Source organism: Pituophis catenifer, unplaced genomic scaffold (genome assembly GCF_029215685.1).
Source record: "Pituophis catenifer annectens isolate HBS135680 unplaced genomic scaffold, rPitCat1.0.hap2 SCAF_1, whole genome shotgun sequence".
Classification (NCBI taxonomy): domain Eukaryota; kingdom Metazoa; phylum Chordata; class Lepidosauria; order Squamata; family Colubridae; genus Pituophis; species Pituophis catenifer.
This window is the reverse complement of record NW_027256881.1, coordinates 229,229,095-229,255,172: the sequence shown is the minus strand read 5'-3', so window position 1 is coordinate 229,255,172 and position 26,078 is coordinate 229,229,095. Positions and strand designations below refer to the sequence as shown.

The window sequence follows — 26,078 nt, the reverse complement described above, 5'->3', positions numbered from 1 at the left end:
TGGTATCAACAGCTCCAGGTTGTCTTTATGAAGGAAAATTTACTATTTTTTATCACTAGTCCCCCAAAAAGACCTTGGACTTTAAAAATAGATTGTTTACACCATAGAGCATTTTTCTTAATAATATCTAGTGTGTCTCCTGCAATGTATCATAGCATCAAACCTAATCTGACTGTTTCAGAAATTATTCAATGCATGTTTAATTTGTTTCACAGCGATAGTGTGGCTACCACCACAAGAATGTCTAAGGATTTCTTTTCATCTAGAGTGAAACCAGGGGTTTCCATAAGTGAGCATTTAATATCTTTAAACAAAATAAGAGCTGAGCTGCATTTGAGGGGGGAGGTGATTTCAGACCAAACAATGAAAAGTGTTATTATCAACTCACTTGATTCATCATGGGACAGTTTTATGTCACATTTAGACACTATCAATCTAGGATATTTATCCATAGAAAGTCTATCCAATAAATTGATAGCAGAAGACAATTCAAGAAGAAATCGTTCTAGCAATCACACAGAACACAAACCTTATAGGAAAGTAGCTTTCCAAGAAAAATATAATGAAACATTTAAATGTCACAATTGTGGATCCAGGGAACACAATAGAAGAGATTGTCCCAAAATTTCAAAGGAAAGACATAGGTCAGAATATAGGAACAAATACAATTATAGACAGTCTTCCATAGATAGACATAGATATAGAAGCCCACCAAATTACAAAGAGAATAGAGGGGGCAGAGATAATTCAAAGGATAGAAAATCTGGTTCACTGAATGGATTAAATAAACAAGACAACACTAAAATACAGCAAAATGAGAACAATAATTGGCTTATTGATTCTGGAGCAACTAATCACACCACTAATAACAAAAATATATTGTCTTCATTTACAGAAGATAAATTTGTAATAAAGGTAGCTAACCAAGAAAAGGTTCAAGTATTAGGCAGAGGAAATGTAACCTTGCCTGGTCTAGGAAAAATAGAGGGGGTATTGTTAATACCTGAAATACCTCATAACATACTAAGTGCCATAAAACTAAGTAGAGATTCTGACATTAATATAGTTTTCTCAAAGGGAAAAGCGACTTTGGAGAAGAATAAAATAAATATAGGCACTGTGATGATTAAAGGAGGCCTACCTTATCTGATAACGAAGGAAAAATGGTTGCATAACATTGATTCAAATATGGAAGATTGTATTGAAGCAGATGATGAAAATATTAGTAACAGTGACAATGATGAATGTAAAATATCTCATGATCACGCAGATGCACACAATGAAAAAAAACCAAAAATAGGTAAACCAATTCATGATGAGTGTGCTCACATCTTACATAGGAAGTTAGGACATGCCAGTTTTCCTGTAGTACAAAAAATGACTGAACACGCAGAAGGTGTCAAAATAAAAAATTGTGAAAACTATTTGGAATGCTCAGTATGTAAATCTACAAAACTAAAAACTAGTCCCAGGCCAAGAAAATCTACTAGATCAACTAACAAAATTTTTGACTTAGTACACATGGACTTAGTTGGCCCATTAACTCCATCAATCACCTATAGAAAACGTTACTTCCTGACAATAGTAGACGATTATAGCCGTTATGGGTTTGTTTATACATTAAAACACAAAGATGAAACCTTTCAAAAATTTAAGGAATTTTACAAACGCATAGAAACACAACACAATATCAGAATAAAACAAATTATGACAGATAGGGGATGTGAATTCATGTCTAAAGAATTCTCCCAATGGTTAAAGGATAGAGGAATGCTACATTACACGTCTAGTCCATTTTCTGCGTTTCAGAACGGGATTGCAGAGAGAAAGAATTCCACATTACAAACCATGATTAGATGCACATTGGAGGATGCTGGCTTAAGCAAACAATTTTGGTCAGAAGCCTTACATTATTCAAATTACACACAAAATAGAACCTGGTCCAGTATTGTAAATAAGACACCATATGAAGTAATGTACAATAGGAAACCAAAATTAGCACACATGCACATATTTGGAGTCACTGCAGACGTACACATACCTAAGCAGTTGAGAAGAAAGGGAGAAAACGTATCCAGAAGACTCAGATTTATGGGATATGAAACTGGCACCAAAGGGTACAGATTCATTGATAATAATAACAAATTTATAGTTTCCAGAACAGCTGTGTTCCATGAACAGGCCAACTGGTCTAAATTACATCTTAATGAAATATTTCCAAATAAATGTAAAGATACAAAATCTCATGAGAAAGGGACCATAGAAAAACAGGATATCAACAAATATAAAAGCAAAACCAAAACTTGGACAAATAGCCAACACAAAATAAAGACAGACACACTAACAAAAAAAGAAGCAAGATATTTGCATGATAACAATAGCAAACCTGAAAGAGTCATTAGAAACAACAGAAATCAAATGCCAAATAAATACAGAGATTACATAATGCATATGGATGGTGAGCCAATAACACCTAATACTTATGAGGAAGTGTTAAAACTCCCTCGTGAAGAAAAAGAAAAATGGGAATTAGCTATGAAAAAAGAGATGGAAAGTTTACAAGGATTAAATGTATTTACACCTGCAATTGCACCTAAAGATAAAACAATTATTGGTACCAGGTGGATATATAAAATTAAGAACTTAGAAGGAGGCAATACTCTATATAAAGCTAGATTAGTTGCACAAGGTTATGCACAGAAATATCCAGAGGACTATACTGACACGTATTCCCCCACTGTAAGAACAGAGAGTGTCAAAACAGCTCTAGTGGTAGCATCAGCACTCAATCTCGATGTATTTCAATATGACATACAGACTGCGTATCTACACGCAAAACTAGATAAGGAAATATACGTAAGAGCACCTCACAGTCAATACACCAACAAAAATGAAATTTGGCTGTTGAACAAGAGTTTATACGGATTAAAACAATCTGGTAAAAGATGGTATGATTGTTTAGTAAAAGTACTTAAGACCATGGATTTCAACGCTACCACTGCTGATAACTGTTTCTTTGTCAAAAAGGGTGATGATCACATTGAATTTGTGTTGATTTATGTAGATGACATTTTATATATAGGAAAACACAAAGAGAGAAGAGAAACTTTTGTAAATAAGTTAAATGAACATTTCTCGTTGAAATCTCTAGGTAAAGTGAACAAATATCTTGGTGTTCAAATTAATAAGACTAGAAGGGGATTCAAACTTACTCAGAGAGATAAGATTATAGAACTTTTAAATAAATGCAATTTAAACAATGCCAAACCCTGTGATACTCCTATGCAAACTGATTTTCTTAGAAATACTGATGAATCTTCCCCTGAATTCAAGGATAACACGTTTTATAGATCAATCATAGGTTCACTTCTTTATATATCTAATTGGACTAGACCAGATATCGCCTTACCACTCAATTTATTATCCAGACACGTCAGCAAACCAACAATGTATCACTGGGAAGCTGTTAAAAGAATTTTAAGATATCTGAAAAGTACACTAGATTTTTGCTTAGTATTAGAACCTAGTGATAATAAAGAACCAAAGCTTGCATGTTATGCAGATGCGGACTGGGCTGGAGACACATCATGCAGAAAAAGTACATCTGGTTATATTTTTCTCTTAAATGACTGTCCAGTTTACTGGTATACTGGTAAACAAGAACTAGTAGCCACTTCAACGACAGAAGCGGAATATGTTTGTTTATCCAAAGCTGCAAATAACCTTGTATGGTTTAATGATTTAATTTCAGATGTTTGGAAAAAACCTGCTTTGCCTTTTGTTATGCATGAAGACAATAAAGCGGCCATTGAAATATCTAGATCTGATGCCATTGGACAAAGGTCCAGGCATATAGATATAAAATTTAAACATGTGAGGCAATTATCTCAGGATGGATTTATTAAAGCAGTGCATTGTGATACTTCAGAACAATTAGCTGACATATTGACAAAGCCTTTACCTTCTAAGCAACACAAATATTTAACATCTAAATTGTATGTCTTGTATTGTCCTGAATCAGAATGTAATTGGTGTTGTATAACGAATCGGCATTTAGAGGGGGATTTGTCAGATGTAAATGCCTTATTCTCTAATGTGTAAATAGTATATGAATGGGGTATCAGGGGTTAACTTATTCTTCACTTCTTAATGTATTCATAATTCACCACTCCCACTTATAGCTCCACCCATTGTATATATAAGGAGCCACCTACACCCTTTTCCTTGCTTCTATCTGTGAATATTCAGTGAATATAGAATGCCTATTGTAAATAAAAGGAAGTATATTTAAACCTTTAACTCTCACTAATTTTATTGAGTCTGATCCTGAAAATATTGCAACAGGAACAAAATCCCTCTCTGATTACAACTCTTCCAGTATCTTATGGTCAGATGTTATATGTGAGTTTCTTTAGGGGTTATATACAAGTGAAGGGAGATTATAAAATCTAATTCTTCCACCTAGGCACATAGCAATTCCCCAGGTTTCATTAAAGACATGCCGTATTGCATTCTCCAGCTGTTTACCTAAATCTGGCTCCCAAACTTGTTTTAAATCTCCTAAAGGGTTACCTAGATCTATTTTCAAGAAGTAATGAGTAATTTTGTAATGCTACACTTTTGAATTGTGCTAAATATCTGATAAGTAATTATTACTTTCTCAAATTTAGGGTGCAGTTCACAAGTTCTATCACCTTGGGTCTCTCATCAGAAGAGTTGGCAGAGAAACATCCAGTACAAGTGCCAAGCACCTCTTATTTCACAAATTAAATCTGGATATCCAAGCATGCATAACAGGGAAGCTAATCCATAAACAAAATAGGCTTCTGTGTGTGAATAAAATAGATTATTAACATTCTTTCTTTATAGGATGGGCTATGCCAAGTTCCATGTACACAGAAGACATTGTTATTTCTGTTAATTGTAAAAGAGTGTTGTATTAGAACATAACAATTGATGGAATTGGTCTGTGAGGAAGGCATCTTCCAAATCTTTGGCTTGCAGAAAGTATTGCACCTAATTATTAGATGAAACCTTTGCATCTCAGCTCTTGCAGCTGCTTAGAATCACCAAGCAGTCAATTAGTAAGCAATACTGACAGGCCTTCACAAAGGATTTAATTAAATTTTAGAGATTGGCCTGGCCAGCTGTGTTCATGACTCTTCAGACTGAATCCTGAAAGTTAAAGCTTCCAAACAGATCTAGACACTTCCCTAAACAATTAAGGGCACTTGTGAGTCATCCTATGGAAACAGAGCTATTTTTGTCCACAAAAACCAGGAAATAATAGCCTTTATGTTGACTTTTTACTTTGTCAAATAAACAACAGTTTCAAAACTGATGGGGAAAGAAATAAGCTCTCTTGACATGTATGATAGCTGCAGTTCCCCTCCTTTTAAAGAATAAATTTAATCTTTATAATTGCTACAACAAATTTAACTGCATAATGAATACACATAATTTCATAGAAAGTTACTTCTCAGAACAATTAATTTATTATGCTTAAGACTTCTGCCGGTCTTTTCCCCCAAATACCATTATAGAACTCCCACAGTTCAAAACAAAAATATAGCTATGTCATATGTAACAAACCAAACATGTCTAGTTTAATGAAAAGAAGGACTAGGTGAGACATGATAACAGTGTTCCAATATCTCAGGGGCTGCGACAAAGAAGAGGGAGTCAAACTATTCTCCAAAGCACCTGAGGATAGAACAAGAAGCAATGGGTGGAAACTAATCAAGGAGAGAAGCAATTTAGAATTAAGGAGAAATTTCCTGACAGTTAGAACAATTAATAAGTGGAACAACTTGCCTGCAGAAGTTGTGAATGCTCCAACACTGGAAATTTTTAAGAAGATGTTGGATAACCATTTGTCTGAAGTGGTGTAGGGTTTCCTGCCTAAACAGGGGGTTGGACTAGAAGACCTCCAAGGTTCCTTCCATTTCTGTTATTCTGTTATATTCTTTTCAAACAATCCATATTTTTCAATACTGTGTATTGCAACAAAAATGTTTTCCAAAATTTAGTTGCTTAGTAAAAACCACTGTTACAAAATAGAGTTAGAGGGTTTTTTTGTACTGCAGGAAACTATGCCATGTTCTAGAGAGCACTCACAGAATACCTGCAAGGAAACATTGTTATTAGTGTCAGGAAGGAACCAGAATGTCTGGGGAATGTGAGTTTAAAAATATGTTGGATAACGCAGACAACAGCCAATCAATCCTCCAGTTCAGAGGCCTGAAGTGTCTTTAGAAGCATTTCAGGAACTGGAATATTTGATTGCTTCCCAGATGATAGGTGTGGCATTATTAAAATTTGACCACTTCAAACCTAGTAAGCCCTCCTGGTTAGACCTTCATCAATTTGACTAGCTTATATAGGTCTAAACTATAATTAAGCATGCCTACTTTTCAATGGTCTCATCTCAAGGACAAAGCCGACAAGCCTATATCATCTTCGAATGCTTGCATTTCTGCCAAGAGTGAGACCATCAAGGTTCAAGGTTATGAAATCTTGTCAAAAATGAGACAATCGAAACTGAGGCGTTTTTGTTTATAACAGGTGGTGATGAGACCGCCTCAGAGATAAAAAGTATCTGTTTCTCAAGGTTAATTGGACTGAAATGAGTAAAATAATCCTACTCAACAAAGGTGTCTCACCAAGCATGGGACAAAACAAAATGAGCCAAGTTTTAACCTACTGACAAAAATAAATGCTTAATTCTAAACCACAATACTGAAGCATTACAGGAAAACATAAAACCATACAGATTTCTAAGGAAAAGAAGCAGATACCACTACAGGTTGTCCTCTAATTACGACCACAATTGAGCCCAAAATTTCTGTTATTAAGTGAGATATTTATTAAGTGAGTTTTGCCCCACTTTATGACCTTTCTTGCCACAGTTGTTATGTGAATCACTGCAGTTGGTAAACTAGTTGATAAGTGAATTTGGCTTCCCTGTGGACTGTGCTTGAAAGAAGGTCACAAAGGGTGATCACATGATCTTAGGACACTGCAACGGTCATAAATGTGAAGCAGTTGCCAAGCATCTGAATTTTGGTCACATGATCATGGGGATGCTGCAAAAGTCGCAACTGTGAAAAACGGACATAAGTGCATTTTTAGTGTACTTGTAACTTTGAATGGTCACTAAATGAACTGTTGTAATTTGAAGACTATCTGTAATCAATTTCTCCTTGCCAATCTTCTAGGGAAACCAGCAATGCTATATCTTGAGGTTCAAGAGAATGGTGAAGAACTGAAGACCTATTCTGTTCCATTTTGCACAAGAGGAGGGTGTGTTATAACTGAGAGTGGAGCACATGGTGTTTCTATATTTATTTATTTATTTATTTTATTCAATTTTTATACCGCCCTTCTCCTGCTGGACTCAGGGCGGTGCACAGCCTAGAATAAAAAACAATTAATAAATTAATAATAAAAAAATATTAAGTTTTATTTTCTGTTTTTGTGATTTGGAGACTTGGAGTATTAAGTATTTCACTTTATGCTGACATTGTTAGTCACCCTCTGTGAACGGGCAGTATGAATATATAGGTAAATTCAATAATAACCTGTCATTCTAAGGCACTTGTCTGTCACTAAGATCAGAGGACAAAAAAACCCCCGTCTCTGATGAATCCCTAGAATTCACTGGAGCACCATTTGAAGCAACCAATGTAGCGCACATACATATTAATCCATATTAATTGGATGCTAATTCGGGGACCATAACACTTATTTTGTAATACTTAATGTGATCCAATAATGGCAGCAGCTATACTGACCTGCAGCAAAAAGAAACTGGGCCAGGATGTACCAATGCTGCTTCCTTTATAGCATAGTCAGATTCTTTCTTTTATAAGCTCATCCTCTCCATACCTAATGATCCTGTCATAAATTATAATTTCTTATAAACTGCAGCAATAAAAATGAAATCCTGCTGTTTTTCCCTCCCTCCCCTCTATTTTTAGAGTGCTGCCTCTTCGGTGATGTGTTAAATTAAAACCCCAGGCATCAGGAAAGTATAGAAGTCTTTATTGTGAAGGCATTCCCAATTGTCAATGAATTTTCAAGTTCGTTTTGATCCACTGATTTCCCCATTGAAACAGCAACCTTCTCCCTTTCTGCAGAATACTTAGCCACTTAAGTGACGGCATTCTTTGTAGCTACTTTTTGGAACCGAAACCTGGAACGGTAGAATTCACTCTTATGTATTAAAAAATAAGGGGAAACAATTTGATAGTTTCAATCTGCTGTGAAATATGCTAACCTGATTCCAACAGAAACCTCAATCCATTCTTAAATCTTTCAAGAAAGTGGATAGGTAAAGGAAGCTGAGGACCTGTTGAACAACAATTCAAATTAATGACCTTTGTAATACTGGAAGAATTTTCCTTGGCAATAGTTGATATACAGTAGATATAGACTAGGATTAGGCTGGAATGAAGAACTTATGATGTTTATTATACTTATTATTATTGATCATCGCACAATCAGCCAGATGTTCAGACTGGGTTTGGCATTTTTGTTTACCTATTGAGTTCTTACCAAGAACCTGGGATAGGCAAATCTGGACATTTGACGGTGTTACAGATATCGTCGCAGGATGTTCCAAGTAAAGCCTCCTTCTGCAATTGACTCATGGCAAATTTGTCAATGCCTATGGTGTTCAAGTGGTGCTCCAGTTGTTTTGGGATTGCACCCAAGGCACCTATTACTATTGGTACTACCCTTGCTTGCCTTTGCCATAGTCATTCAATTTCTATTTGTAGGTTTTTATATTTCGTTATCTTCTCCAGTTCTTTCTCTTCTATTCTGCTGTCTCCAGGCAGTGCCACATCCACTATCAAGACTTTTTTGTCTTTCTTATCGACAACTGTTAAGTCCGGGGTGTTATGTGGCAGGTGCCTGTCTGTCTGAATTCTGAAGTCCCAGAGCAATTTAACTTCTTCATTTTTTATGACTTTTTCTATTTTATGGCCCCATCAGTTCTTACAGGCAAATGATATTCCAATGCACCCTTGTTGCTACTTTGTCATGCCACTGCTTGTAGTCAATCTGTGTGATCTTCTTGCAGCAGTTTACCAGGTGGTCCACTGTTTCTTCAGCTTCTTTGCATAGGCAGCACTTATTGTCTGTTGCTGTTTTCTCAATTCTGGCTCTGTATACATTTGTCCTTAAGGCTTGGGCTTGTGCAGCCGGAATTAATCCCTTGGTCTCTTTCTTTAACTTTCTTGCTCTTAGCCATAGCCAGGTCTTGTTGTTGTTGTTGCAGTTATTGTTGTTGTTAAACTCTTATGTTGATAATATGTGTTTGTGGAGGGGGGAGTTGGTTTATTGGTTATGTGCCATCAGGTTGTTGTCAACTCTTAGCAAATTGCGTAAATCTCCTTCAGCATGATTTGTTCCTAAGTTCGTATTGCTAACATGGTCCTTCAGCTCTTCCAACCATGCACTCATTCCCACCATAACTGAATCCATTCACCTTCCTCTTCTTCTCTTTCCTTCCACCTTTCCCAGCATTAGAGTTCTTCCAAAGAGATAGCTCTTTGCATATTGTGTCCAAATGTTTGTTTAAGCTGGTTTATATTCTATTTTATTGATTTATCCATACTATGCTTAGTTTTAAGTGCACACTAAGTGAAATTATTACTGCTTGTCAACACACAAGATTATATTTTTACCCCTGACTAGAAATCAAGATATGTTTCTAAAATCCGTATGGTTCTCATTTCTTGGATTTTCCAACTATATTAGGCCTGATAACAACCTTGAACACTGTAGGAGTAAATCCCCAGGCAGAAGTATAGTGAGCCAATTAAAACAGAGTCTCTTTGAAATGACTCCTTTGAAATCTGGGCTGTGAAGCCTCTTCTTGGAGTCACTAAACTTCTGCTCTCCCACTTCCTTCCCATAGTCTCTGAAATAGGTCTTTCATGGCTGGCTAGGGTTTCCTGTGTTGCCCTATCGCTACATAGGACCGATGGCAAGCCAGAAGCAATCATTTGTGCTCTCATATTGATCCCCACTGACCACAGGACTATGAGCTGACAGCTTATTCCCTACTGGCACCAGCTCCATTTCATCACTTTCCTCAGCAGGCAGACTAAGGGTGGCAACCTTCCAACTAGCTGTCAGGGGTTAGGAGAATTACCAAAATCCACTGCTGTTCTTGGCCACTACAACTTCTAATGCCTCATGTTGATCTCTCTAGTTGCCCTGTTGTTCTAATGCCAGGAGCCTGTTCAATTAGGATTTGTTAACAGTCCTTTCCAACACATCTGTTTTACTTTCACTCTTGGCTTTCTCTGTTTTAAGTTCTTCCAATTCTCCTCTTGCCTCCTTTCACATCCAACTCGATCCTTTATTTCTATTCCTCCAGTTCTCATCAGTATTGCCATCCACTCAAGTACTGGTGTTAAGCTGTCTTACGTTATCACACTATCTTCTTATTCTCCTCATTCAGTGTTCATTTATTTGTGACAGTTGAGGGTTTTTGTGTCATATTGCTCCATCTCTCTGTTCCTTTTGCCTAGCAATCTTCTATCTCCTTGGAGGCTTCTTAATACTTGTCCCTTTATAAGCATTTCCTGTACTCGGTCCAAGAATCTTTTATCTTCCTTGTTAAGTGGATGGTGGGCAGGTTCACCTTTGGACACTTTACATATTCTTCCAGTGTAATGTACTTAAAGCAATGACAAACCATTCAATTCCTAGCTGAATTCAGTCTTTTTGAAAAGGTCACTGGTAGATTTTTTTCACATGAGGTTCTATTCCTCATGTTTTAGACCATGGGTGTCAAACTCACGGCATCATGTTGCCGTCATGTGATGTTTTTTCCTTTGTGGAGCTGGGGTGGGCGTGGCCTGCGTGTGATGCATTTGGTCCACAGGCCGCCAATATGACCCCCCTGTTTTAGACTAAAAAGAGGTTTTTTTTTTTTTTTAAATCAAACTCATTTTTCAACTTTGTTCAAGAATTCCTTGGAAAGTCACCATAGATTTGTCAATAATAATGATCAATAATAGTAAGCAAACTACCCTGAAGCTTATTTTCAATTATTAACATTATCCTATAGTTATGTACCTGTGAAGGCATTTTTAATCCATTTTGGACATATCCTTCATGCCACAAAGCCAAAACTGGATTAGTAGGTTTCTCTGCAGAAATTCAGGGTCCATGTCAGTGGTGGGTTGCTACCGGTTCACCCTAATTCGGGCGAACCAGTAGCAGCGGCAGTGGGAGGCTCCGCCCACATACCGGGATGTCGTCAAATATGACCTGCGCATGCGAATCGGTAGCAACGGTAAGTGAAACCCACCCCTGGTCCATATGCTAACTCCAAACATGCCAGATGAAACACCCCATGCAGAAACTTTGGCTCTGTATATATTACACCAGAAAAAAGAAAGCTGTAGCCCTGAGATGAATTTTCAAATCCATCTACAGGTGAAGGCTTCAAGTCTCTAGTAGAGCATGGCTTTTAGAAAAGACAAAAGAAAAAGAGATGAAAAAGATGAAAAAGTTGAATACGGCACCACCCATTTCTTGTTTCAGCCTCTCATCACTGGTACAATCCTCTTAGTAGATGTCCAGGTAGTTCTTGAGAGAGATTAAAAAAGATTCCTTAATCTGGGTTTTAAAAGTTAATTGGTACTCTACCATTTTACCTCTACTCTCACTTCATTTCTCCCTTTGGGTCTTACTCACAAGTTTACAGTCTCACGCATTTTTGGGGTGCAGCTCCCAGCAAACCAGGTATGTGTGAATCTGGTTTTGAGCTCCGAAAATTGTCTAAAAAATGTTAGAACAACCCTCCCTAAATTAAGGGCTTTTATACATGAAGAGCTTGTCAGTCAGCATAGCTGATTTCCATCACAGTTGGTGATACAATGACATGACCTACACAGTGGGCGTAGATCATGTGAAATCAAATCCAGCAATTACAGATATGCATGGCACTAGGAAACATTTGCTAAAATTATTAAAACACTGTCCTCTAAAAAAAAAACTTGGTAATTTTGGCTTACCACATAGTAGCTGAGAAAGCTGCACAAATACTGAGTCCAGGATAACTCATCTATCACCACTTCTTAGCATTTTTAAGATACTTCTCCCTGAAATCAATTCACATATATATGACCTTCCGGGCTGCCATAGAACTCGGTGCATTAATTTGCCTCTCATCTTATTCCAGTGTCAGAAGAAGCAGCATTGCTTAGCTAACTTTAGCTGATCTTGAAAAGCTAACAAAAAACTGGTTAATACGTTGTAACAAGACTAGGAAGCGAAAGAAAAAGAAAAGAAAAGAAATCACTCCAGAAGAACACTGCCAGGAAAACAACATGGGCACATTCAGATAGTCACCAGAGGTGGCTTTCAATCTGAGATTCTTTACCTTCGTCTTATTTCACTGCCTATCCTCCAACCTGCATGTTTTTTCCTCCATCATTGCTTTTCACATCATGCTAATCTATTGCTACTACTTAACCTACCTCCAGTTCAATTTGGTCCACTTGACCTATTTTCATGGCTTTTAAACAAAACCAACCCAGCTCAAGATTGTGTCTGATGACATTTTAACAACAGTGCACATGCTGGACTACTGCGTGATCACCTTATTTATTTACTTTAGAAATGTATAAGGCTGCCCAATTCTGTGATGACTTTGGCCAACGTAAAAGCAATCATACAATCATAATAATACAAAAAAGCACCAGAGGGGGGAAATGTATCCATTAAAAGATAGTCAAACATACAGAACCTGCCACTCACTCGAACCAAGACAGATTAGAACACAGTCAGGGTAAGTATGGATTTTAATTTTTAATTTATATAAAAAACGTGTTATAGAAACCCGGGCAATATGTAATATTTCCTTGTCCCACTTCAATTTTGGGTCTGAGGCTGTGATTTTCATATTTTCCCATCCTCTTTTTTACTGCCTTCTACATTTTGCAAGTTAGAAATGTAATTGTTGTCTGGTCTTCATCATGTTTTTTTTGTAACACAAATATATGTTTGTAGGGCTATAAAAACAGACTCTGTTCTTCAGGTATAATTACCCACCCACCTACCACCATTACCCATCGGGGCCATTTCAGAGTCAGGAAATCCATGGCCGATTTTGGAAGCACATACATATAAACTGCCAAAATACCTTAAAAGTTTACACTAGGCCCTATTTAAGCTGCTGCAAAAGAAGGAATGCAACCATGTCTGAGAAGCACACTAAGAAATATCTTGTACAGTAAAATGCATTCCCAAGTTATGGACAAGGGAGATTTCTTTTTAAAGAAAAAGATATTTCCACTCTTTTTACATATTTTTTCCACATAAAATGGACAAAGCATTTATCAGGCGAAAACCAACATGATTAATTGCATCCTTAAGATAATAATGAAAATGCATTAGTTCAGGAAGTTAGCATAATGTATTTATTTGAAGTTAAGTTTCTCTATTTATAACGTAAAATTCTCATTTACTGAGTAGGAATCTTTAAGAATATCACCATATTCTTTTTCTTAATGAGAAGGTGAACACAACTGACAGAAACTTCCTTGTAATTATAAACCATTCTGCAAATTGTTGGTAAATTAATGTTAGGTATCCAAGGCATTCAAGCACAGACATCAAATGCTTCTGAGACAGCTGAGCAGTTTCCCATTATTGAATTTACTTTAATAAATGCATGTTAAAAATGCCCTTGTCCTCCAGATCTAATCATCCTAATGCTCTATTTATTTCATTAGCCAAGCCTTTGTGTATGTGCACATTAAACCCTGCGTTTCAATGAACCACATTTCTGCTGCTTGATTTGATTAAAATAGCAGCAGTTCCAGGAGTACACCATATTTATGTACTCTTGTGGATCAGATGGAGAGACGAATTGCAAAAGGAAAAAAAAAGCTTTGGAGAGTGTGCCACCATTTTTGTGTATGCAGAAAACTAAACTATCATAAATTAATCTCATTATAAAAGTAAATCTTTTATAAAGTAAATCTTGGAGTGCACAGAGAAGCACAGAGCTATGAGGCTGGTTAGTGCTATGAAAATCTTCCCCTTTGGATTAATTTTTGACAATGAATTTTAATCATCCTTGCTTCTTTTTATATACTGTTTTTAAGTTTTAATAGTTTATTTGTACACCACCAGAGTACAAATTTGAAGCAATTCTTATTTAAAATTGGTGGTGTTATCTCTTTAAAAAAAAAGATGTCTGCATAATGTAGCCATTATCCTTAATCAACTGCTAAAATTTTATATAAAATTTTAGATTTTATAAAAATAATTTACATTTATCCAGAAATGCTGAATAGCAATATATATAAAAGACATTTCTTATATACCTTGTGTTCTGAATATGTTACAAAAGGCTTTTACTGAAACTTAACCATCAATTTATTATTTATTACATTTTAAAGAAAATTTAAGATGATATACAGTGTATATACATTGTATATATATTATTGCAGAAATTTAGGATTACAGTTGTATACCAACTTGCTATAGGAAAATTCTATAGTAGGATTAAATTCTAAATAAATAGTGCTAAACAGATAACATAGGTTTATTATATGCGAAGAGTTCCATTTTCCCCAATACTTCCAATATTTTTCTCAATACTTTTCTAATACTTCCTCACTTCTTCAAGACAAGAAAGATAAGGGAATCAATTAAAAATAGTTAACATCCAGCAACTCAGTTGGAACATACCAGTATGACTCAGCCTGGAGTTAGAAAGATTTCTGCATTAAATCTCAGTATCACTTAACACAATTCTCATGGGAGTAGTGGAATTTGATTGATTAGTTTTAAAAAATGGCAATATTTTGGAGTCAGGACACCTGGATCCCAGCAGTATTGTCAATGTTTTTCATTCAAATAAATGAAGTTCCATTTACCTTCTTTGAAGTCAGCATTCTTCTTCCTCACTAGCACGCTGAAGTTTTCTGCTGGATTGACACTTCCAACCTAACAAAATACTTCAGTAAGTCGTGTCCTCGGTCCCAGCTTTCATAGCCTTCTTCCCAATTTTAATGAAATACAAAGCTTAACTCTTATTTTTCTCATTTCATGCTAAACCAAATAGGTCTTTAGATACTCATAAAGTGCAATGTCTTGGTCAAAACAGGATTTGAAAGGAAGAGCTCTGTAAGATGAACCTACAATATGATGCCCTCAACTGAAATCGTCATACCGTTTCAAGATTACAGCAAGAAAGGTTTATGTTGCTTCCATATGCAACTTTTCCCAAATTAATTGGATTGCCCTCCTCCGGGTGCCATCGGCCAGACAATGTCGGCTGATGGCACCCAGGATGAGGGCGTTCTCTGTGGGAGCACTAACCTTCTGGAATGGTTTACCCACTGGGCTCCGGATGGCCCCCGACCTCTGCTCTTTCCGTGCTGACATGAAGACATGGCTTTTCCAACAAATTTGCTGATCTGATGGGAGTTTTAACTAATTTTGGGGGGATTTTAATTGAGTATTTTAGTCGTAATTTTATTGTTTTATTGTTTTATTTTTGTGAGCCGCCCCGAGTCCTTCGGGAGAAGGGCGGCATATAAGTATAAATAAACTAAACTAAACTAATTATTCATTCTTACTTATGCTTATTTACAAGTCAAACATATCAGCCAAATGGAGACAAAATAGCTGCTCTGGCCATCTAATGTTAGAAGAGCAAACATCCACGTGGCTTTCTAGGAATACTTTAAACTCAGAAATTTCAAAATGTGAACTATAACGGGTGAAGAAAAGGCTAAGTCACAGATAGCTCCTATAGGAATTAAGAGGTCAGAAGAAACAATGTATTTCACTGAATACATAGAATTGATACAGAAACCAAAAAATAGTTTCAACCAATTACATGTAAGGGCTAATTTCCAACAAGGGCTACTTAAAATGTTCTTAAATGGGAAACAATTGTTTTGTTTTTTTATACTATAAAGGTGGTGGTGGGGGGTGTCCTTGTGCTTTCTGAGCTTGCTTGTTTTCTTGAAGATGTTTCATTACCCAAACTAGGTAACATCCAGGCCAGTAAGGAGTGCTGTTTGCTGTCAGTTTTATATTCTAGTGGCTTGCCTGTCAGTATTGGTGGGGGTAATCTTAGGGATAGTAACATCAGACCAACAATCAAGTGAGCAACATCAGACCAACATCAAATAGAATATTTGCTGTTGGCTTCTTTGGAAGTTTTTTGATTGGGGTATTGCTTACTTGATTGTTGGTCTGATGTTAACCTTGGAGTTAATCTATGCTGATCTGGGTGCTGATTTCTGGTGGAGAGAAAAAAGAGCCAAGCACTCTCCACCAGCAATCAGCATCCAGATCAGCATAGATTAACTCCAAGGTTAACATCAGATCAACAATCAAGTAAACAATACCCCAATCAAAAAACTGCTAAGGAAACCAACAGCAAACAGCCGAATCAAAGAATCTCTAATACCACTCCCACCAACACTTGACAGGCAAGCCACTAGAATATAAAACTGACAGCAAACAGCACTCCCTTATTAGCACTGATGATGCAACCTAGTTTGGGTAATGAAATGTTTGCAAGAAAACAAGCAAGCCCAAAGAGCACCAAGGACCCCTCATGTCAACCCTGAGATACAAATATTCCCATTTATTAGTTTAATATTGTAAAGAGTGAAACAGTGATCTTGAGTCAATCACATTCACTCACTGGAAGCAGGCAATGGCAAACCACTTCCAAAAAACCTTGCCAAGAAAACTGTAGGGACTTGTCCAAGCAGTCTCAAGGACCAAAACTGATGAAGCAAAAGCAGCAGAGGAGGAGGAGGAGGGAGAGAAGGAGGAGGAGGAGGAGCCAATGCCAATCAAGCCCAGAATTGTGTATTATGCAAGGGGCAAACAGGTGCATCAGGAAAACTCACAAACATCTTTCATTATTTCTTCAAGTATTTAAGGCACTTGTTTGTGATTCAGGATGTGATGCAGAATCATCAATACTTATAACCATTAACATGTATGTTAAGATACATGTATGTAATTGGGTCTTCAGAGACAACATGCTCTCTTTGCATTTCCTTATACTGAACAGCATTTGCCACAATCCCAACTCTACACTGTACATCTTTCTGCTGAGGAAGCATACAACTAATGGCTCTAAATCCACAGTAGGCTGAATTATTTAAGGAACTATTTTGTGTTCTTATAAATATGCCATTTAAATCTTTTTTTTAAAAAAAACGTATACTTAAAGAGAGATCATGGTTTCGAAGAATAGGATGTAGTTTGCATGCTTTGTTAATCACTAAATCTATTGCATTTGAAATCAAAAGTGTGTTCACAAGACACATTGTAAGGAAACATTGTAAGGAAACCATTCATAGGCTCTTGACTTTACCCAGAAATAGGCCAATCATCCAGTTCTTCACGGGTGGGTTCTACTTACCTTTACTACTGGTTTGCACTGGGAACGTGCGTGCTTGCTTCACGTGTGCATGTGCACTTCTGTGCATGCGCAGAAGCTTATGCGCATGTGCAGATTGGAAAATATGACATCAAAAGTGGGTGGGCGGAGCCTCCCGCCACTTCTACTACCGGTTCTCAAGAACCGGAGAGAACCGAGAGCAACCCACCATTGCAGTTCTTGGTACTTCCTTGCCTCATGAAGAAAAGACACCTTTAACATAGTAGCCAATCCAACCTCTTCTATGGCAGAATCTTTGCCATGAATACTTACTGTGATCACATTGCCTTCAGAGAGGCTTGCAATCCTGAAACTGGCTTCACCATCTTCTGTTTTTGCCTTTTTAGCATTGGGGCCATCTTCATTACTGGAAAAAGATAAAGCCATCAATCTGAAGAAATTCTTCTCAAGATAAATTATCTAGTAATCACATCTATTGTGAGAATAGTTTTAGAAGATACGTATTAGGCATTCAAGTGTCCTTAAAGATCCTTCCAAATTATTCTTTGTTTCAGAGCTTATTCAGAAAAATAAAGAAACAAATCTGATGTCTGAATGATGAGATGTCCACCCGAACTACAACACCAGCTACAGAATGCTTTTACTGAATCAAATCAAATATCAAATATTATTGTTTCTGTATTTTTACCAATATAGCCTCCTCTTGACATGTGTATATATGTGAATACTTTAATAGTACTTTGCAATCACATCCGATTCTTTTTTAATGTTTAAATTGACATTAGCGATAATGGGAATTTTATATTTAAGGGAAAAAATCTATTTACCCTTCTAATATAATTTGCTAGTTCCCATCTTCAAACTGATAGCTACTAAGTACTTCTGTACACAGAAACCCAGAATGTCTTCTAAACCATCTTTCAGATTAGTATACCTAAGAGCTTATTAAACATCAGTTTGCAGTTGTCAGTACTTATGAGAAAAACTCCCAATTAAATATGCTCTTATGCTGGATGACCTTCAAGAACATCCAAATCTGCTTCCTAAAAACAAGCCTTAGGGTTTAGCAAAATGCAATTTTAATGTCATTATCTGTACCTTCTCTTCATTAGACAGAAGAAACGAACATTATGTACACATATCATTATGACAAAAGGCCTGATTTTGGCTTGGTCCCCCCCCTTTTTTTTTCTAGTACAGGATATGCAGATGGAAGACATCCTTTTTATGCCAGATTTTCCTTTCCTGTGAGGAAAAAAATTCCATGTCTCCAGAATATGTTGATCCTTCTTTATTCTTGTGCAATTGAGCTAAATCCCCTGAAGTACTGTGTAGAAAATTACGCTATAAACTCATTAAAAAGAGCAAGTCCAATTTAGCTCTGAGGAAAAGTGTAATGACTGACCCTTACATATTAGCATCTGGATCTTTTTGGAGCAGAGATAGCTATCTTTCCAAAGTTGGAATATGAATATTTCTACCCTATGTATAGATGGTTGGGTAAATTTAAAAAAAAAAGCACATTAAGTCTTAAACAAATGTTAAGATGCTTATTTGAGATGCTATTATTTGTCCGTAGGAAAACCTGTACCCCATGATGCCATTGGCAAATTCTAAAGTGGCTTGACCATTGCTGGAGATCTATAAGCTTCCAGACATACTTCAGAAAAATAAAATGCATATTTGTAGGACAAATAAAGGACATGCCATTCCAAAACATTCAGGGATCTTTTTCATGTCTTCTTTATTTTCTAGACCAGCCTAGACCTAGAACCAAATCCAGCCCTGTTTAGACAGATACTACCACTTGCTATTGTTCCACAAAAGAGCTCTAGCAGACATTAAGTCTTTAAGGATGCAAATGACAGAAGCTAGCTTTACATAGAGTTAGAACATTAAGAGCTACTTCCCATACCATGTTATTGAACAAACACTTGCGGCCAGCCCAGCCATCCAAGAGGCAATGATATGCCCCCTATAGAAAGAAGTACCAAAGGAGATGAAAGATGACAAACAGCTAAAGAACTATTTTTGCAGTGCTGCTAACTCACTTGTCTTTGAAGATGGACTGAGCTGTCTTCTGCTCTTTTATTTTGGCTCCCTCCTTCAAGGGAAACAGAGCTTTTACTTTCTGAAGGGGAGCCTGGCATTTTTCTGTCACTTCCTGAGGAGCCTCCAACATGTCTAAGAGGTGGTTTTCAATAGGGGGTAGAGGTGCATCAGGATGAAAAGCTTTATGTTGCAGGCACTGATGAAAGATCACAAGAGAATAAGCAATGTCAAATCAGTAAATTAATGGAGCTATCTATGAATCAGGTTATCTATGACTCATTCAATCAATGAAAGGTGTATTTTGCCCTTTTCTTGTTATAACGGAAGATACTTTTCCATGAATAGAGAGTAAGATTGCTGTAGAGGACAAATATGAACTTGTCCTTGACTATATTCTGAAAGTAGATGATATTGTATGATATGATTTGTGATGAAAGGTTTAAAATATTGCAAACATTCATGGTCACTATTGTCAGCATGTAAACAATCATTGATGAGTTCACATTAGATTACCCAAAATTGTGTCAAGACCTGATAAATGAATAAAACTATGGAACAACTTCCCATTGAACGTAGAACTTTTCCATTCTTTGTTGAAGTTCAAGAGGAAGCTGAACGAATTTATCTTTTATCTAAATTTTTGTGGAACTAATATTGAAACATTGGACTGAAGCTAGAATACAATAATAAAAAATATTGCTGTCTCAGAATTTAGGTCTATGATATATTTCCTGATAAGGCAAAAAGAAAATGATTAAAGCCGCTAACATTTAGATTCATTTCTGAAGCCCCCAACTTCTCTGTAGTAACTCCCATGAAGCTATCCAGACCTTGCAATACAGAAATGTTAATTTTTCCATGTATCATTCATATTTTCCTGTGAGACTAGAATAAGTAATGAAGGGATATGCATAGGCTAGTCTACCTGGGACTCGGTGGATTAAGCATTGCAGGAGGAAATGCTACATAGTTTATGTGAATTGCTGTAATATGTGTTTCCTGATGTACAAAAATACAGAGCATTCTGTCCTCAATACACATTGCTAATTTGCCAACCACAAAGAATCTGGGGTAATCTGAAAGTATGCTAATAATAATTTATTAAACCTCTATGCCACCCAACCCTCAACGACTCACAACAATCAAAGAACTTACTATAAAGTCAATAAAACATAACAGCGCTTTTTACTGCAACAATGAATGTACTTAATTCTTGCATAGAGGAGCTTGTTTCATGCTATTATAGCTTATATTGTTGTGAACAGGCATATTAATCTAAATTGCGTAATGACCGGTTCCAATAAAGTGGTGGGTCCCTCTCACTTTTTATTTTGGATTATAGATTAACCTGGATATTTGATATATGCGAAAGTGGTCAGAAGGTGTTGATGGGTCTGGTAGTTGAGGATATTACTTATGTTCTTATAAACTTTAATTCCTTTGCTGAGATTAACATTGTTGTGGTTGTGTTTATTATTGGCCCCTACTATTTTAAATCGAAGGCTTTATGTTTTCCACTGACGCCCGTGTATTCCTTTCATTAATAATTAAATGATCTGGCTCAATCTTAATCTTGATTGGGTTTTTTTTTTATAGTGTAGTGAGTTGTGAAAACCCAATCAGTATGGTCTACTTACTGTATCACAGAGAGTGTTGTGCAACCCAATAAATTTTATCTTTCAGTAAACATAAATTAAGATAGTTTAATATGTCATGCTATTATTTGATTCAAACGTGATTCTGATCCCACCCTCATAGCAGATGGAAGAGGGAGGGGGGGAAAATCCCAGAAAGAAATTCCCAAACTTCAATTTTGTATTAACATACTTTATTTCCTCCCCTTTATTCAAAGCGTTGTCTAAGCATCTTTCCAGCCACTAAATTCAAATCAATTTTTTGGTCTATTGGGCAATTGGATTTTTTTTTTTACTGATCGTATCAGGTTTTTCAACATAGTGAGCAGTTCACAAACTCAGCTCTCATTATGGAGCCCAGGAAATGAGAGAACTGTGGGATTCTGCATTGTTTCTGTTAAGCGAGGTCGGCCCAGGGCATTTAAGGAAGGCAATAAGTGGAGAATTCATACAGCCATGGTTGGACTGCTGGACAGTTGCTGGCCCCAACAGAGTTTGGCCAAGTTACATTAGGGGGGGGGAATCAATCAATTCACTCAAGATGAACCCAACTGGCCACATAACCCATCTGTATGAGAAGAATGAGGGAAAGTTTTAGTATCTTACCTGGTACAATCTTTGAAACAGAGGATTTGGGAATTTTGTCGGTTTAAATATATCCACAAGAGTCCCTTCACTATCATCTTCACAAACCAAAGACATAGAATCAATCAGGGAGTCAACTGCAGACAGCTGATCCTCTGGATTATCAAATACAGATAGAGAAATAGTTAATATGATGCAACAGCTTTTTCCTGCCATTTTATAAATTTATTTATTCAATGTGCAGTCTGTATCTCTGCTCATATTTAACATTTCATAGCATAGCAGTTCATAGCATAGCATAGACACAACAAAAGTAAAAGTAATAAAGATACAAGTTAAAAGATAGAAGCAAAACACTAAAAATGCAAAGAGCACGCAGCAACAACATTAGTATTTAAAGGCTTGCCTAAAGAGTGGTACTACACTTTGACTCATCTTTGAAGACAGTGTTCTCCAACCTCCCCTTCAGATGTGTGAAACTCAAGAAATTTGAGCAATGGCCAAGCTATTAGGAGAAATCTGGGAGATGAACTCCACAAACCTAGAGGGGAACCCTGATTTTAGGAAATCTATTATGAAAGATCAGGTATTTTCTTTCTTTCTTTTTTTGAGTTGGTGGGGAGAAAACTCTTCCGGAATACAAGTAGCACTCAACTGCAGCCTCCCCCTCTTCCTAATCCTAACAGATTTAGACTATGTATCATTCGTAAACATTGGTATATAAATTGAAAATTGGTTTTCAATTTTTAATCCCTATAACAAAAATTCTATTGAGTTTGATGGGCTGAGAATGAGTGTATTATAACTGATCCAATTTGGACCATTGAGTGGATACTTGAATCTCTGCCTCCCAAGTTCTAGTACAACCCTATTACAGGTAATAAATGAGCAGTATCAAAGTACAAAAGAGAAGCACAGACTATATACAATGAATATAAATAGGCAATTTCTAGATATTCCTGACATCTTCCCTGTTTTGGTTATAAAGTTAAATTGTCTTGGGATTCTCTGCACAAATACTAAAAGATGTCACATTTTCTGCTTAGTTTCATCCTATTTTTCTGCCATGTGTGTCTCACTATAGGTTGTTTTTAAATACAACTAAAATAATTGCTTTAATGTCAAGCATCTTCAGAAATGTATCTTCAGTCTTCTGATCACAATACTCTCATTTCTCCCATTAGGAAAGAGCCTGTTTTTCATCTGACAACTTTTATTCCTAAATATATATTTTAACATTACAGTATTTTACTTTAGGAGTGTCGTTTACATCAACTACATTTAGGATAAGGAACACCTTTTTAAAAAAAACAGTTTAGAGCTCGTTATCATTCTCAAACTGCTAGTCCTAACAGAACAATCCTCAAACTGCATTTCTACGTAGAGTACATCACCAACCATTTAAATGGTTTCAATCTTTTAGATAATAGAGAGAACCCAGTTACAAAAGGAATGCTGGATTGATAATGTCTCAATGCATAGTGCTGCTAATAAGAAACATACACACCCCCTAAACCCAATCTTAATGTGACAGGAAATGTAAAAAATTCTATAATTTAGGAAGAGGGAGGGCAGACCAGCCAATCAGAGGGAAAAATGTATCTCAGACTATGCACTGTATCACAAACCCATCATTTGTTGTATGAATACAACAAAGGACTCTTTCAGTCAGATGAAAGAAACCAGGAAGCACACTGTTGAACAGTATATTCTGTACTCTCCCCTTGCTAGATTTGATGACTCCATTTTCATAGCAACTAAAGGATATGTTGGAGTCGAATAATGGTGAACTTCCCTGATTATCCTTAGGCATTTAAGATCGGTGCCAAAGACTGGGGAGGAAGCTTAAAACTAAACAAAAATGTCTGGAATTTGAATGTACATTTGAATGTATATTGAGAAGCCATGCTTTCTAATAAAATAAAGGAGCCACACATTATAGACACGTGATTCAAAATGCAAGCTCACCTGTCGGGGTACACTTTTTATTATTTTTTAATGAGGAAAACATGTAGTGCCTCAAATCTTCCATATAGGGTAATTGCACATAAGCCAAACACTAGAACAAAATGGAAGAACGTGGCAAGAAAATGCAGTTGGAATAAAAGCATGTTGTGGATTTAAAACAACAACAACAAATAATAGAATTTAAATTGCTATTTAATTAAAACATTCAATAGAGTACAGGAAGGTAGACTGGGTGACCGGCCCATCACTCTCTCTCAGCCCAACCCACGTCACAGGGTTGATATTGTGAGGAAAATAGGAGGAAGGAATGTTTGTTTGCCATCTTGCATTATTTATAAAAAAGACAGGAATCAAAATATCAAAATATTATCCTGGTCTGGGCTGTATTTCTCAGAAGACTATAACCAGTATCAATTACTCTCAATACACAGAGACTTTTCTTCTTGTATTCAATCCTTCATACAATCTTAAATCATTTACTTTCATATATGATACTATGCATCAGAAGAACTTGACATTAGTGACCACCTTAAATAATTTTAGTCTAGATCAGGGGTTTCCAACCTTGGCAATTTTAAGACTTGTGGATTTCAACTCCAGAGTTCCTCAGCCAGCTTTGTCGTCTGAGGAACTCTGGGAGTTGAAGTCCACAAGTCTTAAAGTTGCAAAAGTTGGAGACCCCTGCTCTAGATGAACCAAGCCTTAGATATTTATATTGACAGAAGCAGTGTTCCTTAGCTTTTCTAGAGTATAATTGCCTTTGCCTCCTAGAGACATTTTTTTACTTTAGCAAGAATTGGGGCACTACCCTTTAGGATGACAACTAATAGATAGACTAACCTTCCACACAAACGCTGTACTTTTCTGCACTCAGAATTGATTCTCCGTTACATATGCTATTATAATACCCATTGCCATACATAGCCAATAGCCATTGAAACTCATAGCCTCAATTAACACTAATTTAACTGCTCCTGTGATTATGAAATTATGGCTTTCCTTCTATGTGTTCAAATCTCAGAAATCTTTTAAAAAGGTTGCAAAATTCTAATTGACAGTCTTGGCTTTTAGACAGCACCTGGTGCATCCTTCTCTTTATTAATTGTTGGGGTGTTTTGCCTTATTTTATTTCTTTTATTCATTATGTTTGCTGTACTTTATTTTTACTTTATGACTGGTCTTGAGCTATAAATAAAGTAAAATAAAATTAAAACACTGCTATTCCAATTTATTCTAACCAACTCTTAGTACGTCCCCCATTGTTAAATGTAAATGCTGCAGAGATGACACAGCAGTACAAATATTTTTGCTGGACTTACCCACTGTACAGTATTATAATAGGATACAAAAATGGCTTCTTGTATGAATCATAATGGTTTGCTGACTGAGTCATAATGGCCTGACTCATATATAATGTCAAGCCATAAGGGGTGGGTTCACATGTTGTTCTAACGAGAAAAAAAACCCCCTAAAATGAACTATATTATTCTTTAATGATGAATATTATGTGTAACACAAACCTCACAGTGATGCAGAAGTTATTTCAGTGACACAGCAACTGCACAAAGACTTTTAAAAAATGCCTCTGAAAATTGATCCAGATTCAAAATGAAAACTATTAGACCAAAATGAGATCTAAAATCTTTTGAAAATATTAAACTGAAATTCTCCATTCTTTCTGTGATTTATCCTATTTAGTACTCTTTTTCTCTGTTCTAACGATAGGGAATTGAATAGAATGGAGGAACTGTATCTTCATAAATTCATTATTGCTCTGAATTACATTCCCACGCTCTTCAGTCATCAATATTACCTCATATTCATTCTTAATTAGTGGAAAGGCTGCTCCAACCTGTGGATACGATCTCCGATCATAAACATACCGTACTATAGCCACCATGTCCAACTCATTTAAAGCATTAATTAGGGCAGAAAGTGCAACTGCAGCAGCCTGTCAAAAAAAAAAAAACCCAAACCCCACAGTTATTTCTAATGTCATTAAAACTTAGCAATTGGAATATTAACAAAGAATCAAAGAAATGAAGACACATTATCACCCAGAAGTAAACTCTTAACTTCTGACTTGAAGCTCAGTTTTGCCTCTTCAAAAGCTTAGCAAACCATTATATGGCAGAGTCAGGTCACAAAATCAAGATTTCAGTTAAGATGCTACCTTTAAAATATATTGTACTAACTTTCAAATGAAGGGGGGATTACATAGTGCTAAGCACACATATACAAATGTGGTAATTATCTTCCCAAAGTTGCTTTGGATGAAAACACAACAAAAAAGAGTCATACAAAAACCCCTCAGTAAAATATAATTTTAGTCCCATGTGGTCACCATCTATTCACTATTTATAGCATTTCTCAAAAAGACTAACCTCATGAGCAAATAGTCTTTTAGACAGAACTATTCAGTACAGATA

General features: G+C 36.3%; 1 protein-coding gene across 1 annotated transcript in view; it reads right to left on the bottom strand.

Moving 5' to 3' along the window:
- XRCC5 (X-ray repair cross complementing 5) overlaps positions 1–26,078 on the bottom strand; it is a 66,123-nt gene that overhangs the window by 14,716 nt on the left and 25,329 nt on the right. The window contains exons 11-16 of the mRNA XM_070957114.1: positions 25,463–25,600; positions 23,650–23,740; positions 21,703–21,836; positions 19,462–19,658; positions 17,723–17,816; positions 14,913–14,982 (exon numbers count right to left, since the gene is read on the bottom strand). Coding sequence (XP_070813215.1) covers positions 14,913–14,982; positions 17,723–17,816; positions 19,462–19,658; positions 21,703–21,836; positions 23,650–23,740; positions 25,463–25,600 — 724 coding nt within the window. The remainder of the gene's footprint in view (positions 1–14,912; positions 14,983–17,722; positions 17,817–19,461; positions 19,659–21,702; positions 21,837–23,649; positions 23,741–25,462; positions 25,601–26,078) is intronic.